We start from the raw sequence: 20953 nt of genomic DNA, 5'->3' as shown, positions 1-20953 counted from the left end.
CTGCTGGACTGCCAAGGAAGTCCCAGGAATATTCTTAGTAACATTTCCCTGCAGAGCAGCTTCTTGAATTTTTTCCCTTTTACTTAAGAAAAAAAATTTGTTTATACACCTGAAACTAACACCAGCTTGTCAATCAGCTATCCTTCAATCTTTAAAAATTGTTTAAAGTTCAGTTTAAACCATTATTAGCATGTTCTTAATGGTTAGAAGGAGGTGGCACAGTTTCTTGTGTGCGGTTCTGAAGGACTTGGAGAGGGTCAAGGTGATTAGAATAAAGTACCATAACCAGGCCCCATGAGGACTGTGTCCCACGGATTCATCAGTGGATTGGGCACCTCTGTGGTGCCAGAGACTAAAAGGTGAGTAGTACAGTCTCCATTCATTCATTCATTCATTGTAGATATAACCTGGACTGTGATTACTGATCACTTGCTCTGCAGCAGGCACTGTGCTAAAGCCTTTTGTACCAGGGATCTTATTTCATCCTCGCCATAGCCCTGTGAGATGGCTCGAATTGTTATCCCCATTTTACAAAAAGAAAACATGTGCCTAATGAAGATTAACTTGTCCAAAGTCCTGTCTTCAGCAAGTGGTAAAGCCGGAACTCAAATCCAGGTCAGAGTGACACTAGAGAAATGCCCCAGAGGGTGGCCTTTCCTTACAGAGGGTGCGGGGTGTTGTTCCAGTAAATCCATGCTGCTGCTGCTAAGTCGCTTCATTCGTGTCCGACTCTGTGCGACCCCATAGACGGCAGCCCACCATGCTCTCCCGTCCTGGGATTCTCCAGGCAAGAACACTAGAGTGGGTTGCCATTTCCTTCTCCAATGCACGAAAGTGGAAAGTGAAAGTGAAGTCGCTCAGTTGTGTCTGACTCTTAGTGACCCCATGGACTGCAGCCTACCAGGCTCCTGTGTCCATGGGATTTTCCAGGCAAGAGTACTGGAGTGGGGTGCCATTGCCTTCTCCGAGTAAATCCATAGCAGCTGATCTTTTTCTCTGGTTGATGATCTGAAAGTCCTCCTCCTTTTTTCTGAAAATTGAGGGGTTTGATATAGCAAACTCAAACTGAGAAACTTGAGCACAGGAGCTGGCAAACTATAGTCCATGGGGTCAAACCTGGCGGACCCGGGCTTTTGTAAATATTGGAACACGGCCACACCCGTTTGTTTACATATTATTGGCTGCTTTCCTGCTGCAGGCAGAATTGAATAACTGTCTCAGAGACCATATCCCTGCAAAGCTGAAAATATTTCCTATCAGGCCCTTTACGGGAAAAGCTTGCTGACCCTTGCCTTATCAGGGACTCAGGCTAGTCCTTGAGGTCATTGTGGGTGGTGCCTTTTGTGTCCCACCCCCTGAGCTGTGAGGCAGAGATCATGTCTCCTACATCCTTGTGGCCCCAGCTCCCAGTGGCATGCTGCCCACAGTCAGTGCTCAGTAAATGTTTGAAGGGCTTGTGTACAGCAAGGTACCAAAGAAGAAAAGAATTGTTTGTTCTCTTAGGGAGGAATCAAGACTTGGCAGAAAAAGTTTCAGCTAAGCAGGGATGGGAAGCCAAAGAAATCACCACTCTGGTAGTCTGCTACAAGCTCAGATGCTCCCTGGGGCAGGGAAGTGGAGGATGTGTGAGGTGGGCCGGAGACAGTAGGGATGAGTGGGGAGTGGGGAGAAGTGGGAAAAACACGTTCTTCTAAACAGGGCAGCTGCTGTGTAGATCTAACCAATTGTTGCTGAGTGGGATACATATCCAGTGTTGCCAGATGTTCTGAATTTTTCGAAAGAAGCCAGAAATCCAGACTTTTAGAAAGGAGAATGTAACAACTACCATAATATATATATGTGTGTATATATATATAGAGAGAGAGAGAGTCCCAGGTGGTGCTAAAGAACCTGCCTGCCAATGCAGGAGACATAAGAGACTGGATTTGATCCCTGGGTCTGGAAGATCCTCTGGAGAAGGGAATGGCTTCCCGCTCCAGTATTCTTGCCTGGAGAATCCCATGGACAGAGGAGCCCGGTGGGCTATAGTCCATGGGGTCGCAAAGAGTCAGACACAACTGAAGCGACTTAGCGTGTGCGCATGCACACACACACGTATATATGGTAGTAGTGTTAGTTGCTGCATCGCAGGCAGATTCTTTACCATCTGAACCACCAGGGAAGCCCGTGTGTGTGTGTGTGTCACTGAATACCAAAGGGAAGGAAGAAAGGAGAAGATGGGCAAGAATAGCACTTGCTGAGGTCCAGATCTGTGGCTGGCCAGACAGGACAGAATGCTTTGACAGGCTTGTAGTATCACCAGCCATATTTTACAGTCTAGGAAACGAAGGCTCAGAGGAGCTGCTCGAATGGAAGTGTGCAGTGTGTTGGCCACAGGCTCTGGGCCAGGTGGCTTCCATTTGGCAGAACACAGATTCAACCCTGGGGGTTTGGACTCCAGAGCTGAAGTCTAAACCTCTCCAATCACCAGGGCACTGCTGCCTCTCTGCAGGGGTCTAGGACAGAACCTTCACGTCTGATTTTCCTCAGCTGTGAAGTGGCGGGTCACACTAGCTGTGTGGTCTCAACAGAGGGGTAAGGAGCACAGCCAGACAGGGGCATAAACTCTAACCACCACCTCTGTTCTCCCAGGAGGTCACTTAACCTAGCTGGCTGGAGTTTTCTAGTTCCCTTAACACAGACGTTGCTTCTTGAAAGATTTCTAAAGCTGCTTTTAAAATGAGACATTCCAAGCCTTCCTGCTACCTTTAGGCCAAGGCTTCCCTCTTTGAAATCCTCTCTCCCATTTTAAGCCAATGCATTAATAGTAACCTATATGGGAAAAGAATCTGGAAAAGAATGAATGTCTCTATGTATAACTGAATCGCTTTGCTGTACACCTGAAATTAACACATTGTAAATCAACTATACTGCGACTAAAAAGAAAGAGGTCGAGCACCAAGATCATGCCAGGACGGCCCGCTGCTGAGCCAGGAAACCGGATGAGGCCCAGAAAGGGTTTTGTTTATTTTAATGAAATGAAGTTTGCTGCTGTAGACTATCAAAGACAGTGGAATGGATCACCCAGAAGGAGCTCTCCTGGGGTTGGGGTGGGAGGAGACGTTGCCATTTATCCTGGCAGGGGAGCCTTGGGGACCAGATTGGGGCCCCAGTGAAAGATCCCAGACCTTTGAAGGATGATCACGTGGGACAAGGTCTTGACTCCGGCTGACCCTGGTGGGAAGCACCAGGCCTGGAAGGGAGATCCTGTGGGTAGGCAGACTGTGGAAAACATACAGAACCTTAGGGGATGGAGTGAGTGCTCTGGGAAAAGCATCAGGTGTTCAAAGTGAACACCCAAAGATGTTCAGGTGGAGGTCGGAGGCAAGGAGCATCCATGCCACAGGAGAGGTTAGAATAGATCCATTTCTTGTGTGATACTTGGTTCTAGAATGTCTAGACTTCATGGGATTGAGACTTGACCTGGGTGAGTGGTTGGGATTTAACCAGATGAGAGCACCTGAGAAGGAATTTTCATTTTAAAATCTAGAGGCAGGGAAAGCCTGATAGCTTTGGGTGCCAGAGCCTGGGAGTGGGCTTGATGATTTAGTGTCTGTCCTTAGGTTGGATGGTGGCCACTGGTCTGGGCAGTGGTGACCCCCCAGGGTGGAGGGTCTAGTTTTCTACCACATGGAGTTTCTTCAGCATCATTGATTCCACCGTCTGAATACTGCCTGCCTGGAGTGGGGCCAAGAGAGAGGCAGGTTCTGAGTAAAAGCAGGATACGAACAGCTTCATAGGTAGCCGTGGTTTAGGAATGGCATCTTCCCACACCCACAGCAGACATTTGTTAATCTGTCATCATGGGTTTCCCCCAGGGGCCCGGTTACAGCCATGGCACCCCCCTTTTGGACTCAGTGTATCAGCCATAAAGACACCTGTGAGATGGACAAACTTACTCCAAACATAGAGCTGCCTAGTGAAAGGATCCATTCTGGGGAGGGTTTTTGAGGGTGAGGGGGGCTCAGGTGGACACGGGGATGAAAACAAATCGTTCTCTTTGCCTGTACTCGGCTCCTTTGTTTTCTGGCATGCAACTGCTTCCTTGGTAGGCGTTGAAAATTCAGTAAGCAAACTCCTCAGGGGTTGGTTATTTCTGGAAGAGAAAAGAAGTAAGTTGGCAAGACCTAAAGAGGAAGCTGTCTTGTCTTCCTTGGTATTGGGAGGATTCTGAGCTCAAGGCCAACAGGAGGCTGGGTTATTTAGCCTTTATGCTGGCAAAAACTGAAGGCAGGAGGAGAAGGGGGATGACAGAGGACGAGATGGTTGGATGGCATCACTGACTCAATGGACATGAGTTTGAGCAAGCTCCGGGAGATGGTGAAGGACAGGGAAGCCTGGCTAGCTGCAGTCCATGGGGTCACAAAGAGTCGGACACGACTGAGCGACTGAACAACAGATGGGGGTGGGTGGGTACACACACACACCCCTCCGCCCCCAGGTCAAGAGGGAGTGGCATTGCAGCCTCGACTCCCTAGAAAGGCATTACCACCTGGAGCTTTTTCTTGATGTTAAAAAAAATTTCTCCTTGATTTGAGATGGTGTCCATACAATTTAATACCTGATTTTTGTCTTCTGTAATTACAAAGATTTTTTCCAAATCATCAAAAAATTGTAATTATGATTTTTAATGGCTGTGTTAATTATCTGTTTGTTGAGCACAAGTGTGCTGTGTTCCAGATCTGCATCCAGTCCTCGAGGAGCCTGAGTGCTGTTGTGTTCTCTGCCCGTTCAGGCGTCTGTGGTTGGTGTCCTCCATTCATTCGTTCGTTTAGCAGACGTTGATGGAGGGCTGTTTCTGTGCCAGGCACAGTGCTGGGCTCCAAGCAGTGCTGGAAAACGAAAACATCTTTGTCCTCAGGGAGCTTATGTTCTGGAAGAGCGAGAAAGAAAATACGTGTATCAGTTGCAGGAGAGTAAAGAGGGAGATCCAGGAAGGGCTTAGTGAGAAGGTGCAGGGTGAGTGGAGGCAGGAGGGAGGTGAGGGACTTAGTGAGAAGATGCAGGGTGAGTGGAGGCAGGAGGGAGGTGAGGGATATCCTGGGAGAGGGGAGCAACAGGGAGGCCGTGGGACTTCAGGGCGAGGGGGACAGGGGTCCCGGAGGCCCCAGCAGCCGCTGCTCTGAGTGGGGCGGGACGCCCTGGACGTTTTGAGCAGAGGGAGTGGCAGGGTCTGGGCTGCACTTGGTCACACCTTGTATTTTGTACCTTCACAGGGTTTCCAGGGTGGGGTCATGATAAGTAACCTGGCAGCAGGTGCCTTTATACGCCAGCCTTAATCTACATTTCACACCACTGGCTGACTGGGGCTGGAGAGAGAATTTTACTCTCAAAAAGTTGAGCAACTTCAAGATGCCTTGCTCCCTGTTGACAAATTATTTCCCCAAAAGGTGTTTCTTTAAAACTAATTTATACTTCTAGCCACAGGGTGAGAGCCACACGGCTATCTATCGTTAGACAGATAGATCTGTCAATCTAACGATAGATCGTTACCATCATTATGTGTATTTGCTTGTTTTTAACTTTGTTCATTTAATAGCTGGGAAAATGGTATATCTCTAATTACAAGTGGGTTTGACATTCTTGTAAGATGGTGGTTTGTATTTCGTGTTTTGTGAAGTGTCTGTTCATGTTCTTTGCCGACTCCTGTATTATGAATTTAGACTTTTTTATCTTATCAATTTATATAAGCACTTTGAATGTTACAGATGCAATACTGTTGGGAGTCACAAGTGAAAGAGCATTTTAAGCATAGCAAACCTTTAGGAGGGGCTTTCCCAGCAGTCCCGTGGTTAAGACCCCATGCTTCCACTGCAGGGAGCCCTGACTGGGGAACTAAGATCCTGCATTCCATGCTGCTGCTGCTGCTGCTGCTAAGTCGCTTCAGTCGTGTCCGACTCTGTGCGACCCCATAGACGGCAGCCCACCAGGCTCCCCCGTCCCTGGGATTCTCCAGCCAAGAACACTGGAGTGGGTTGCCATTTCCTTCTCTAGTGCATGAAAGTGAAAAGTGAAAGTGAAGTTCTCAGTCGTGTCCGACTCTTAGCGACCCCATGGACTGCAGCCTAGCAGGCTCCTCTCGTCCATGGGATTTTCTAGGCAAGAGTACTGGAGTGGGGTGCCATCGCCTTCTCCGTGCATTCCATGAGATGTGGCCAAAAAATAAAATAAAAAATATTAAACTTTTAGGAACTGATTCTTGACTGATTGACTCCACTTCCCCCTCAGCATGCTCTGCAGAGTGTGTGCAGCTGTCTCAGTTGTTGAGGAGGATGGTTGTATGCTGCTGCAGCTCCCTGTCTCTCTAACCGAGTTTCTCAGACTTGGGTCATTGCTCTGGTGATGCCTAGAGTTCTGGGAGGGACATTTCAGCCCCCCTCTTAGCAGGAAGAATCACATCCTGTCCCATGCCCAAAGGGGCCACTGTTCTTCCTTTGCTGAGAACCCTGGTGCAGGCTCAGCAACTTTACCCCCACACTGCCCCCCGAAGCAGCTGTGGGCCAGGCCTCACTGCCCAGTGCCTGCACCTTGCCAGTCACAGAGCAGCACGCAGTTTTGCCCTCTCTTTTGTGGAAGGGGATGAGGTATTAGAATTAATTTCCTTACAGGAATCCACTCTTTGTTTAAAAGGTTTGTGGGAAGCAAACCCAAGTGGACGTTGGCTCAGGGGATCAGGGGTCCTTGGCCGTTGTCTCTTCTCATGGTCTTGTTGGGTGTCCCCCAAATCTACTGTTGTCAGGAGGGAAAAATGAGATACTCTTTCGATGCGAGAGTCTTAACTGAGAGTAGCTCACCACGGGGCCAGGTTACTGTCTCCTGGCCTGGGAGCAGGAAAGGTAAGGAGTCTGTCTGTTATCTGCTCAGTCTCCAAGCCTGTAAATGACTACATCTTTTAGGATCCTTAAAGACAGGGCTTATTTATCTTTGTATGTCCTGCCTCTAAGCCTGGGGCAAAAAAAAACTTCATAGAATTTATAGCATTAAAATAAAAACCTAGAAGGTGCTGCTTAGATTGAATTTAGTGGGGTATCTCTTAATTTTGATTTTGAAGCTGCTGTTTGTTTTTTTATGAAAAAATACCAAGTTATGGCATCATGAACTTGATTTGTGAGTTAGCGGATCCTTCTAGTAGCAGTTTGTAAACCTTTGTCAGGTTGGTTAATTTCTGTTGCCTGCACTGACTTCCCAGGTGGGTGGGTGGGTGGCTGTTGTGAGAGCTGTGCTTGCCCAGAGGTCCTCCGCTCTGGAGGTGCCAGGACATTTGCGATGGCGTAGAAGTCCTTTCCCTCTTCTCTGTTAGGCTTGTGGACACTGCCCAGGTTCAAGATGCCCCCTTCTCTGTTGCCTTTCCTGTTGTACCCAGTTGAACTGACCACACTCTCCTGGTCCCCCAGGACACCCCCAAATAGACTTCCCTCCTGGCACCTGCGATATATAATTGTGCTGACTTTTTGACTTCCCTCTAGAAGTGGAATGTGTGGCCTTTGACTTCCTAAGTGGTGCACAGAGTGATGTGAGCACTTAGGAAATGTGACCTTTGTCCCTGCTGAGACCCATCCTAACGTGTCCTGCTGCTGTTTCTGTAGAAATCGTGGATGGGAATGTGAAAATGACCCTGGGCATGATCTGGACCATCATCCTCCGCTTTGCCATCCAGGACATCTCTGTGGAAGGTAGGTCTTCTGCTCTGCTCCATGCTGTCCCCAGGCTTCCACCTCTCCCATGCCTTCACCATCACATCTTCCTCCCTGATCCATGGGGCAAGAGGTCCTTCATCGCAAGCTGCATCCTGGGCCGCTTGTCTATCAATGGCATCCTCGCTCTCTCCTAGTCTACAGACAAGTAAAAACTGGAGTGCTGGCCCCTAGAGTTGCGTTGGCCTCCTCACTTTGAGAAAGCCCGAGATGGCTGTGGGGAAGTGTACTGGAACCACTGCTCTGGGGTTGTCAAATCCCAGAGTAGGGGAATAGCAGTCAGGAGAGAGCCATGAGAGAGATAGGGCCTCCACTTTGCTCCCATAGCACCCTCTGGTGGCCACCTTGCACGTCCGCAAGGGGCCACCATGGTCTGGGGCCGTGATCTCTCTAAACTTTTGGTTTCACACTCCCGCAGTTTTTGACCTTTATGTCTGATAGGTGTGTATTTATTTTTCAGCAAATTATATTCATGTATTTCTATATCCTGGAGAAGGAAATAGCAACCCAATCTGGTATTCTTGCCTGGGTAAATTCTCGAGTACAGCGGAGCCTGCCAGGGTACAGTCCATGTGGTCGCAAGAGTCAAACGTGACTTAGCGCCTAAACCACCACCACCACCATTGCTATACAAACACATCAAACCAGGTTTTTAAAAGATGAGATTGGAGGTATTTTTAAAGTATTTTTGAAAATTCATTTTAATGGCCTAGAAATTAATTTTTAATGAGGACAGTGTGGATTAAATTGCTTTGTTATGGGAATCTTGGTTTGACAGTGATACAGCAATGTGAAGGTCTTAAGTTTGGTTTATAGATACCTGGTTATTAGGGCTGAAGTGACTAAATAGATACCCACAGTAGTTGCTTAGGGTTCTTGTTCGTGATAATAGATACAAATCTGGTTTTCAAATAGCTTTCTTGATGAGTTTATTCTTTTGGGTAGACTTCCTGTCAGCTCTGAGTAAATAGTTGTTTTTATCTTACAACTGAAAAGAGCTTGAACTAAAAGCGGAAGCATTAGCTTTGAAGATTTTTATCATTTTCTTGTGCTTGAATTACTATATTATCTTTGCAGGAATTGTTGAGCGTCATTTTAAAGTCCATTTTGTGAACTGAAACCCACTTCACTGAGTACCGCGAGCTGCTATTCACAGATGTGAACACATGGGGGCAGTGTGGTTTGCGGCCCTCCCGGGCCGGAAGCTTCTGGGGCCCCCTCAGATACCTGCCCCACTTACTGACACCTGTCTGCTTTACACACAGCAGCAGTGTCGATCCATGCATTAAATATGAGGAGACCTTGTTTTTTCTTCTTAGATGAACAGTAAATGTGACTGGGAGTCCTAATGCTTTCTTCTTACATGACTGTGTGCAATCCACAGGGCACACGGGCCCTCCCTGTCTGAAGAGTCCTAGATTTCAGATTTCACAGACCAGTCAACCCTTCCTCCCCAAAGTGGCTGCCCGACAGAGGTTGCCGACTTAATTTTGTGTTGTTGCTATTTCTTTGCATAAAAGGGAGTGAGGGGGAGAGAGTCTGAAAGTTTGAAAGGCCATTTTCTCATTATTTTAATGTATCAGGTGGCCAGTTCTGAAATGATACCTGGCTTACTTCTGTGTCTCAAATAACGTCTCAAACTTTGTCCAGGAAATAGATTTAATGGCCTAGAAGCAGCAGGGTTGAAATCTAGGAGTCTCTGTGTGGACCCCCGTGTGAAGGACCCTGTGGTCACAGGGGTCCTTCAGGAGCCCACACCCTCCTTCCACAAGCCAGACTCTGACCTCTCTGCCCGTCATCCCCTGCCCCACAGAGACTTCAGCGAAGGAAGGGCTTCTCTTGTGGTGTCAGAGAAAGACAGCCCCTTACAAGAACGTCAACATCCAGAACTTCCACATAAGGTGCGTGGCAGGGGGCTGAGGGGCTCTTGCAGAAGCCAGGCTGCTTCCCCCAAGGACCCCTGGGGCTCCTGGGCTGGGTCAGTCTCTGCTCTGGAACAGAACACAGAGCCTTGGGGAAGGAGTCGCTTTTCTGGAAAGGGAGTGTTGCCCTTCGAGGCCCACTCTGTTCTGGCTGCTGCCTGATACATCTTGGGTTGAAGCTCTTGGAGCCCCCTCAGGAGAGTGTCGGGAGAGTTCTAGCCTGGGGCTCTGAAACAGAGCAGACAAGGGCCCCAGACCTTGGTGGGAGGCTTGGGTGGGACGTGACAACTCACCAAACCCCATGGAGCCTTAACCCAGTGCCTGGGATTGTGGCAGCAAGCAGGCTCCTTCCCACTCTGTTCTCCCAACTCCTGCTCCGAGGGGTTGTGGGTTCATCTCTGGAAAAAATGAGATCCCTGCTTGGCACTTTGCCCTGAGTGCTTGGCTCCACTCACCCTCTGGCCACCCCCCACCACCTCTCCCCTGGGCAGCTGGAAGGACGGCCTCGGCTTCTGTGCCTTGATCCACCGACACCGGCCTGAGCTGATCGACTATGGGAAGCTGCGGAAGGTTTGTGTGCTCGCCTGACCCTCCCACCTGTCCCCGCCAGCTCCCACCCAGCTGGTCCCCCTGGAGTGGGTGGGGGAAGGGCGGGACTGGGCCACCTGCTCTGAGAGCCCACAGCCCAGCGTGAGAGCGTGTCAGTCTTAGACTAGCCTAGGAGACGGCCCCTCTGGAAGTAAGAGGAAAACACCTTACATCAGGGCTCCTTGAGTGTGTATATGCTTGCCAACATGCCCAACCTGCCAGGAAAGGCATCAAAAGCGCCACAGAAATTCTGTTAGGATGCTGAGATCCTCAGTGGCATTTCCCCGTTCTGAGATCCTCAGTGGCATTTCCCCGTTCTGGTTTTCTGGGTTTCCCAAGGTGCGTGCCTTACTTTCCTAATTTTAGATTCTCACGTCCTTAGAGATGTGTATCCCAGCCTTGTCTGAGACGTGCTGCGCAGTCCTGGGCAGGTCCCCGCCAGGGATCTGCTTTCCCTCCTGGTCGAAAGTTGGAGGGGATTTTGTTGCCGCTTGATTTCATTTGCGCTTTTGGCGTGAAGCTGCTGGGGGATTTTCTTGAGCGTCTGTGTTGAGGAGCAGACCGGGAGGTGGGAGCTGTGTGTCTAGCTTCATGGTGGTTCTTAGCGTCCGGGCTGGTTAAAGGACACTGGCCTGACCTTGGAGAGGGCCGTCCAGGACACTCTGACTGGACTCACTGCCCTCCCTCTCAGCCCATCCCGGCACAAGAGGCCTCGTGGAGCAGGCATCCTGGGAGAGACCACCCTTGGTGCCCTCCCCACCCCACCCCAGTAGACGGTCTGGAGCTCAGGTTGGAATGTCCCCTGTCGGTGCTTGGATCTCTTGACAAAAAAGGCTTCTAGGAATGACTGTTCTGGTTTTTGTCTCCTTGACCTCAGTACTTGGAGATCTTGGTTTTCAGCCAAGTCCCCCACCGTGGCCATGCCAGGCTTGATGTTGCAGGTAGAGTTGCTGCTCTGTGGCATCAGACCCTCTGTTTGGGGGGATGTGTGTGTAGGAGGGGGCTGCCGAAAAGGATTTGTGAGGGGAGAAAAGAGTCTGGTGGAGTTTCCCACACTCTCCAGAAATCCTAAGTTGGGCCTGAAGCTTGAGGCTGGGCCCCTGCCTTTCTGGAGGGGCTCACCACCTGCCGAAGGAGGGGAGCCCGCTGACTGGCCCTGTGATAGCTGTGTCCAGGTATATGTGGACGGGGGCCGGCTTACCTCTCGGGGGATGGGGAATCCCAGCCCTCTAATTCAGCCACTTTGCAAAGAAAAAAAGCAATTTGAGAACCCACCACCACCACCCCACTCCCCACCGCCCCAGCTGACAAGTGTGCGGCCAAACCAAACAGGGGCCGACGTGGGGGAATCCTGGAGATGGAGACTTTTTTAAAGGCGTCACCATCACAGTCCTCCTAGCCGGTCAGCGGATGCACCATGGTGACGGGAGTGTGTGCGCCTGGGTCCCTGCGTGGGGGGCTAGGGAGGCAGCACCCAGTTGATGCACAGCTGTGCCCAACCCTGTGTAAAGCGGGGCCTGTGCTGACTGTGGCTCTTCAGTCTCACCCCACACACCCCCGCCCTGACTCCAGGAGCCTCAGCCATTCGGGGAGGGAGAGTCCAGGGGCCTTTGTCTCATCCCCGGCCAGCTCTCTCCCCACCCTCTGCCCTCTCCATGTCTTTTCATTTCTCCCGGCTCATTTCTCTGTGTTTCTCTGTGTCTGTCTCTTCTCTTCAATACAGTAGCAATAGCGATACTAGAATCCTAGCACAGACCTGTTCCCACTGAACCGTGGGCTCTTACCAGAAAGCCCAGAGGTTGCCAGAGCCTCTGGAGCTTGGGAACAGCGGGGAGCCAAGGGCTCTGACCAGGGAGCACTTCCTTCGGTGGGCATGGGGGCCTGGTGGTCCCTGGGAATCTGGCAGGGTAGGGACGTGCGCACCCGGGGCCTGAGGATGGCCTAAGGCCTTGGACGGATATGACCACTGCCTCTTGGCAGTGGTTTTTATCATTCTGGAAACTGTCAGAAGCTTTCCCAGAAGGACTCCACCTTCTCTATTTTGAGCAATTTCTTCCTGAAAGTGTCCCAAATGAATGGATGTATCCTTTTGTCCCCTTTGATTCTCACCTTAGCAGATGCAGAAGCTGAGTTGCAGGCTGACAAAGCCAGTTTGCTTTAGGTTAGGCTTAGGAACCAAGAAGAGAGTGGGAGGTCCAGCCAGGAACTCTCTACTAAGTTGTGGCTCTTTTTCCACATTAAATTTTTTTTTTCAATTTGGTCAAATGTACATAATATGAAAAGTACCACTTTTAGAGGGGTGAGAGGGAGGGGATATTTGTATACATACAGCTGGTTCACTTTGTTGTATAGCAGAAACTAAGACAACATTGTAAAGCAATTATACTCCACAATTCTTTTTTTCAAGTACCACTTGAAACATTTTTAAGTGTACAGTTCGGTGATATTAAGTATATTCACACCACCACCGTCCATCTCCAGAATGCTTCATCTTGCAAAATTGAAATTCTGAAGCCATCACACCATCACTCTCCACTCCTGCTTCTGCCAGCTCCTGGCAGACCACCGTTCTGCTTTCTGTATCTAGGAATTTAGGAGTAGGTACCTGTATAAGTGGCATCATATAATATTTGTTCTTTGAGTCTGGCTTATTTCCCTTTGCTTAATGTTTTCATGGTTCATCTATGTTGTAGCACGTTTCAGGATCTCTTCTCTTTTTTCCGCAGAATAGTATCCTGTGTCTGTCTATCTGTCCATGAACATTTGTGTTATTTCCACCTTTTGGCTATCGTGTATAATGCTGTTATGAACGTGGATATACAATTATTTGAGTCCCTGTTTTCAGTTCTTTGGGATATAGACCCAGAAGTGGAATTGCTATGTCATATAGTTCCATGTTTAACTTTTTCAGGAACTTCCATACTGTTTTTCCATAGCAGCTGTACCATTTTACAATCCCACCAAACAGTGCACAAGGGTTCTGATTTTTCCACCTCCTCACCAGTCCCCGATAAGTTTTCTTGAGAAGGTAGCAGAAGCCAGAATGTAGTCAGAAGACTGTGGCTATTTGAAGGAGTCCCCAAATTTCATGGAATGTGAGCACCAAAGGGGCTTGAGAGCTCCTAGTCCAACTTTTGAGTAACAGATGGGGAGACTGAGGTTAGGTTGTTTGCCAGTCCAGCTGGCTGGTGGCAGAGCTGAAACCAGAAGTCAAGACTGATGGTTCCCAGGCCAGTGCCCCTGTCTCAGCTTGCATTTCTTAGCAATTCTTTCTTGGGCTGCAGGCTAGTATTCTTCACTCTATTTCTTTGACAAAGAAACTGCAACTTGAAGAGGAAAGATGGCATTTAAGTCCCCCAGCTAGCAGATCCTGGCCATGAGGCCAGACTTCTATACCCAGAGCTGGCCCCTGAGGACTGAACCAGGGAGGGGCCACAGCAGTACCCGCTTGCCCCCGAGTCTTGATGATCATGCAGTGGGGGCATCCAGAAACTTCTTGTGCTTCTCACCCGCCTCTTCTTCTTCTCCCCTAGGATGACCCACTGACAAACTTGAACACAGCTTTCGATGTAGCGGAGAAGTACCTGGACATTCCCAAGATGTTGGATGCGGAAGGTGAGAGGCCCTTCCCTCTGAGCCTTCGGCTTTTCTCCCAGCTGCATGCAGCGGCCAAGGGGCTGGGCCTTGGCACTCTGAGGCCAGACGGGAGAAGGCCTGGTTCCTGGGATCTCTTCTGGGGAGCCTGGGGATCACTAGTCTCTCAGGGGTTCCACAGATAGACAGATACCTTGAGATTTGGAGGGGGAGGTGGTAGCTGGTGCTGAAAAGGGCTGCCCGAGGGTGATGCGTATCTTGGTCTTGGAGTTGGGGTGCTGGGTGTTGGGGTGGAGCACAGTGGTCCTTTGTTGTTTAGGGGAGAGAAAAAGGTTTATTTACATGTGCTTCATGTCCATACATGGGAGCTTGCAGTGATGGGTAATTCAAAGAGATGATTTGAGTTTGAGGTCTATATGCATATCTAACTTCACAGGGGAAAGGGAGGGAGAGAAAGAACACTTATGGGCATGCTAATGACTTTTTGGAAAGATGAATGGACCCTTAGGAGAAGAGATGGAAGGTACAGTTTGTGACAATGTCTGTCAAGTTGTGGGGACATTTTCCAATGTGCAAAAGAAGGGAAAATAATATAAGGAACTTCCATATACCCACCGTCCAGATAGAACAATTATTGCGATTTTGTCACCTTTTTTTTTTTTCTATTTGTCTTCTTGTTGAAGTATTTTAAAACAAATCCCATTCACATCATAGCATCTCACTACTACATACTTCAGAATATAGACCTTAAAAATAGAAATAGTTTCATTCTATTTTTCAATCATAAAATAGTTTTCACACCAAGCAAATGGACAGTAATTCTTGGATACATCTGCCACTTGGTTCAAAATCAAAATCTCCCCATTATTTCTCTTTAGTTGGTTTGACCAGAGTGTGCACGTGGCATTTCATTGTTCTAGTTCTTGTATCTTTTCTAATCTGTAGCATTTCCCTCTTCCCTCCAACACCTTTGGTTCCTGGCATTGAACTTGTAGCCTGACGACCAGCTGTTCTGAGCGCCCATTTCTCTGGTTTGTCTCGTTTCCTTCCTCAGGTACCATTTCACTCCTTCCTCTACCTCTTGTGTTCCTGTGAGTGGAAGTTGATGCCAGATGCTGGTTAGATCCAGGCTCAGCGTCTTGGCAAGAAGACTTATGGTTCTGAGAGCTGCTTTTCCCATCACATTAGGGAGTGTATCATGTGTTCACCAGCTGGCTTTAACTCCAGATTTTTCTTGACAGACATCGTCGGAACCGCCCGCCCGGACGAGAAAGCCATCATGACTTACGTGTCCAGCTTCTACCACGCCTTCTCTGGAGCCCAGAAGGTACCTGGGGCCCCTTGCTCCTTCCTTGCCCAGCGCACCTCATGCCTGAGCCCAATCCACGCCCTCCCACCCCTCCTCTCCCCGGCGACAGAGTCCGGACGGTCTGTCTCTTCAGTAGCGTCAGTCCCCGGTGCCAACGTGGCGTGTCATATTCTTGCTCAGCTCCTCTCCTGCCCACCCCCCACCCCACCCCAGCCTCTCTGCTCTCGCTCATCTTCCTCTATCTGCTGTCTCAGAGAACACTGGGAAAGAGCTCACCTTCTGGGACCCAGATGGCAGACTTCAGCAGGAAGGGGCGGCATGGGTGAAATTAACCAGGAGGCGCCTGGAAGGCGACGTGGGCAGTAGCCCTCCTTGCCCACCTCTGCTGAAGCTATGGCTTTAGCAGAGCAGCACGGTGGCCCTTAGGGAGGAAATCTGACAGGGGCACCTCCTGTCTTCACTGACCTGTCCTGCAGCAGTGCCACGAAGCCCCTCCCTTTCTCCCGCTCACAACTGTGGTTTAGCCAATCTGTCCACAGCCCCCTTGGCCCTTGACACCTTCTATATCTTGCCCGGGGCCCCCAGGTGGGGTCAGTACACGAGGGAGGGAGGGAGGGAAAGGGGGAGCAGCTGTGAGCCCTGCCAGTGTCCTGACCTAGTATTGCTCAGGGAGGTCTGAGGTTCCAGTCCAGTGGTGCAGGCTCTGCACTCAAATCATTGACACTGAAGATTTGAGTATTTCTGTTAGCTGGCAGCTGACGCCCCTCCGCTAGACCTCCCTCACAGGCAGGACCCCAGAAACACAGCATCCAGGTTGCTGTGACCACAAGCAGCAGGCTTGCCTTATCAGCTCTGGGCCTTGGACCTGCCTCACACTCAGGCAGATTTCCTGCCCTCTGCATGGAATTTGAGTGGCCTGTTTTGAAATGCATGATGGGGTGATGCCCCTTCCCCTGCCCCCAGCCTTCCCCAGCCCCCACCTTTGCTCTTTCAGCCTGGACTCTCTCACACCCTGTCCCGTTTGTCCTGCCAGCATCTCATTTTCTCAGTGTCTGTCTGTCTGTGCTCTCTGTCTACCGTGGCTGTTGGGTTGATTCTGTGCTGTGCCGCCTCCTTCTCCTCTCAACCTCTTCTCCTTCTCTGTGCAGATGTATAGGCACGCTAAGGCCGGATGGGAAGGCCCCGTGACCTAATGTTTCATGTCACGGCCACGCCTTCTCGGTGCGCAGAAGGTGAGCTCTCCCTCGGCCTCGCCCACTCTCCCAGCGCCCTTCTGCCCACCTCTTCCATCCTCTCCGAATACTCCAGCAGCAGCCCCTTGGAACTGCAGCCCTGGAATGAAAGGAAGGATTAGAAAAGACCCCACACACACACAACCCCGACGTCCTGCAGGAGGGCAGGATGCTCTCTGAACTTTGGCCAGGACACTTAAAGATGCTGGAGAACGCCCGCTTCTGGATGGCCTTGGGCATCTCTGTCCCCACACACTGGGCATAATGGGTGCCACAAACAGGAAAGAAGTCTCAGCTCTTTCCCTGGACTGAGTTGAAAGCCCTTATCCCAAGCAGTGCAGTTTGGGGCTCTGCTTGTTTTCATAAATATTGAGGACCCTGTCACTTCTCTCTCTCCCTCCTTCTACTTGAGCAAGACCACCCTCTAAAATTACCCAGCAGTCAGGGCAGGGAGAATTCTTTTACCTTCCTCCTGGTGTCCAGGCCCTGGGCTTAGAGTCCTGCCTGATCCTTCCCACCCATGTCTGCCAGGGACAGTGGTGCAGGTTGCACACTGTACAAGGGTGCCATGTGTACATCATAGACCATGAAGATTTGAATATTTTTTACTAAAATAATCTTGGAAATGGCCCTAAAAATGTCTTCTAACAGAATGAGAATGACAGTTTTCTAATAGAAGTGCCTTGAGGGAAAAGGTGCCTTTAAAAAAAAAATTATACATAAAAGCATGAGGTGAGCTAGCAGCAGGCCCATCCCCTGCCTGGATGGGCACCCGTGACCTTCTTCACTTTCCTTCCAGGTCTCATGGGCGCTGCTTGGCAGGAAACAGCCCTGCCTGGAGGCTCCCTATTCTGGGTGTCCCTGCCCTCCCAGGAGGCCCAGACCTTTCCAGCCTCTTCTCTGGTCTGCATCTTGCTTCTTCTTCTTTCTCTTTGTCCCATCTCTGCTGCTGCTCTTTCTTGTCAACTTCTTCTGGCCCCTCTTACACCCCACCTTTTAGGCAGGATGTGAGCACCATCTATCTACTTGTCTCGGGGGACCTCCAGCCCCAAGAACCGCATGGAGCCCTGCCCGCGCCCAGAGCTAGGCTGAGCTGCCTGCCATGGTCTTTCCAACTCTCCTTCTACCAACTCCTCCTCCTCTCCTGCTCTTGCAGGATTCTGTCCTGGGCTTCATGCCTGTTAACACTGGCCTTCCCTGTATCTGGAGCCTTCCCTGTGTCCTGGCTGATGATGCTCGGGGGGGAGCTTGTGCCTGTGTGGGTGTCCGCGTGCACGCGCGTGTGCGTGTGTGTGTGTGTGTGCACGTGTGTAGCAGCCTGCTATTCTCCTTCCCAAATCTCATACCACCTCCTCCCCATGCCCTCTTCCCTCTCACTCATCCTTGTTGCAGTCATTTCATGCTACTTTGGTCCGTATCTGAGGACAGCGTCATCAGCTTGGGGGGTATGGGGCTGGGGGTGTGGGTGGTGTTCCTTTCGTGTTCTGGGTTGGGGGCCTCACCCAGAGTTGCCCCTGCCAACCCACTTCGAAGGATTCAGGCAACTGCTTAGAGCCGAGCGGGCTGGTGGGCGGGGACTCTTCCCCCTCTCCCGTGGAAGGAGGAGGAGTCTTTCCTACCCTCTTCCTTTCTTGACTGTCTTGTGTCTGAAGCCAATGTGGGAGAGTCTCCTGAAACCCGTGTCTGGTGCCCTGCGTCCTCTCCACTGTCCTTCTCTTGTCAAGCCTTGGGCAGTGGAACTAGAAAGGCAGCCAAGTCTGGAGGACGTGTGCACGCCTGTGTATATGTATTTGTGTGCCTGTGTGGATACGAGTGTGTGTGTGTGATTGACGTTCCTAGTCAGATGAGACCAGCTTCTGTGTGATGCACTGGTTTAGGTTCTAATTCTTTCTCAGCCTCTCCTCTCTCTTCTTCTTCTCCGTAGGGATTTAGAAGGTGTTGTGAGCAACCAGATTTTGTTTTGTTTGTTGCTTTAATGTTCATGGCCTGTGAACTGTTTCTGAGAAAACAGCCCTTTAGGGTGTGAACTGGATCTGCTGTGGGGTTCTGGATGCTCTTAGAAGTAGATGATGCTGTTTGCATCATTCCATTTGTCATCTGTCGGTTGTGAATCTTCTAATGCAAAGAAATCCTGTTCCTGCCCTCGGGAGATTCATGGTCCATCTGGGAAAACTTTTAATAAAAGAAGCTCACAATGCTGTGGTCTAATCTCTGCTGTGCTTCAGACCTGAGCAGGGGAGGGGTTGCTGCAGGGCTGTGGGACATGGAGACTTTCTTGCTTGCTTGCTTGCTTTTTTTTTTAGTTTTGGCTGTGCTGGCTCTTCACTGCTGCTTAGGCTTTTTTCCAGTTGCAGCAAGCGGGGGCTACATTCTAGTTGCAGTGAGGGCTTCTCATTGTGGTGGCCTCTCTTGTTGCAGAGCACGGGCTCTAGGTGCTAGGGCTTCAGTAGCTGCAGCTCAAGGATCAATAGTTGTGGCTCCCAGGCTCTAGAACATGGGCTTAGTAGTTATGGCACACCGACTTAGTTGCCCTGTGCCATGTGGGATCTGACCAGACCAGGGATGGAACCCATGTCTTCTGCATGGGCAGGCAGATTCTTTACCACTGAGCCACTAGGGAAAGCCCCATGGAGGCTTTCTTGAGTAGGAGACACTTGAGCCTGAGGGTCTTAAGGGTTGAGTGGTGGGGGAGTTCTGCAAATGAAAGGCTCAGGGAGGTTGAGGAAGGCGGTTACGATTTGTGGGTAGCTTCGTGGTGTGACCATGCAGCCTCAAAGGGAGAGCAAGTTAGCACTGGTCTGGGTCTCATCCTGCAAGCTGGAACAGGGAGTAGGGGTGAAGCCAGAGTTGGCGACTGGCGTCTGGGGGTGCTGCTGGCAGGAACACCAGGGCAGGGAACTCACTTGGATCGTGAAGGAAGGCTGAGCCGAAGGAAGCTGTGGGAGGAAGGAAATGGGCAATTCTAGCTAGATTTGGGAATTTTTTGACTAAAAGTGTCGCAGATGAGATCTTCTTGGCATTCGCATGACTCTGTGGGTGGCAGGTGGCAGAGCCATGGGGTTCATTTGGCCACATTTGGCTGTTTGATGTCACCATCATTGAAGCTGCTTCCTTTCAGTTTGACCTGGGATAGCAAGGGTTTCATTTGGGGGTAGCTAAGTGCTCTGGGAATAATAATCCATAACTTAAAAATCCAGATCTCCAATATTGCAGGCAGAATTCTTTACCGTCTGAGCCACCAGGGAAGCCCCAAGAATACTGGGGTGGGTAGCCAGTCCCTTCTCCAGGGGATCTTCCTGACCCAGGGATCGAACCCAGGCCTCCCGCGTTGCAGGCAGATTCTTTACCTGAGCCACAAGGGAAGCCCTAACTTGGAAACAACTAATGTAAAACTAAGCACATTGTTTTGTATGACACTGTTTAGTAATACAAATAGTGGGTCATAAAAAAAACATAAAAATACTTTCCATGGAAGGGTCAGAAATTTTTTCCTTTGGTACTTGGAAGTCACCCTTTTGCCTGTTTCCATAAAATATTTTCTCAGCCCATCGATGATCTTTGTAAAAAGTCCCCAGAAGGCCCACCCGGAAACTCCCCAGACTTGATCCAAGAGGAGCCCCCTTTGACCCTGGATCAGACAGCCGGCTCTGAGGGGCGGGTGAGGCTTTTGAGGCCCAGAAGTCACGTCTTCCAGAATCCCATGAGCATGCAGGCCTCATTCAGTCCATCAAGTCTGCAAATTGACCCACAAATCAAAGTTTATGTCTTCCAAGCTTAGGATCTCAAGATGAATCAGAGGATAACAAGGTGAAGGCGGGCTTGATGCATTAACTGTCACAGCGATGTTGACTCTTGCCTGCGATTCTTACCTGCTCGGTCAGCACTTTGGACCGGGGACTTTGCAGCCCCTCATGTTCTTACATACATGTCAGCACACAGGAGAGCACTGGCCTCTGCCAGGGTCCCCCTCCCCAGCCTTTGGGAAACAACTCTGGTGACTTTGGGCAGATTCATGGGGTACATCAGCCAGTGCCCAGGACCCTACTTGTTCTGTGGCCTCTCATCTTCTGAGACAGGTCCGGGGAGGCATTTCCCTCCTCGTCACCTCTTGGGATTCCCCACGGTTGCCTGTTGGTTCTTAAGAGGAAGGATGATCAATCGGGGGTTCCTGATTGTCCTGTTGAGAAGTGGCTTTAGCATCTCCAGGACAGTTAGGTGGCGGGGCCAGGGGTGAGGGTCTAAGGATGTGATGGCTTGTCTCTGTTTCTTGAGACCTGGGACTCCCAGCTCCTTGCTCCGCGGTCAAGCCACAGCTGCCCTGCTGGAGGCTCACCCACCCTGACACCCTGCCGTGGAGGGTATGTCTTCACTTTGAGCTTGAAAGGTCCTTTATGGTGATCTCATCCTGCCCTCGTGCACATACCTCCCGGCACAGTCACCCACGCATCACGTGGTCTGGTGGGTGTGTGTCCTATTTGAAGAATTCCACGAGGAAAAAAACATTTACATCTTCTCAGTCATTCCTTCCCAAATGAAAGCACCCTCTTTCTCAGGAACTTCTTCCTGATGCCTAAA

General features: G+C 50.3%; 1 protein-coding gene across 4 annotated transcripts in view; it reads left to right on the top strand.

The window, feature by feature from the left end:
* The window catches only part of ACTN1 (actinin alpha 1), a 98105-nt gene that overhangs the window by 59594 nt on the left and 17558 nt on the right, over positions 1–20953 (top strand). For all 4 annotated transcript variants that reach the window (XM_070797757.1, XM_070797756.1, XM_070797755.1 and 1 more), the window contains exons 4-8: positions 7626–7712; positions 9547–9634; positions 10147–10225; positions 13777–13858; positions 15079–15164. In XM_070797757.1, the coding sequence (XP_070653858.1) occupies positions 7626–7712; positions 9547–9634; positions 10147–10225; positions 13777–13858; positions 15079–15164 (422 nt within the window). The remainder of the gene's footprint in view (positions 1–7625; positions 7713–9546; positions 9635–10146; positions 10226–13776; positions 13859–15078; positions 15165–20953) is intronic.

Source organism: Bos indicus, chromosome 10, assembly GCF_029378745.1.
Source record: "Bos indicus isolate NIAB-ARS_2022 breed Sahiwal x Tharparkar chromosome 10, NIAB-ARS_B.indTharparkar_mat_pri_1.0, whole genome shotgun sequence".
Classification (NCBI taxonomy): domain Eukaryota; kingdom Metazoa; phylum Chordata; class Mammalia; order Artiodactyla; family Bovidae; genus Bos; species Bos indicus.
The sequence above is the reverse complement of the archived record's forward strand: the minus strand, read 5'-3'. Positions and strand labels throughout refer to the sequence as shown.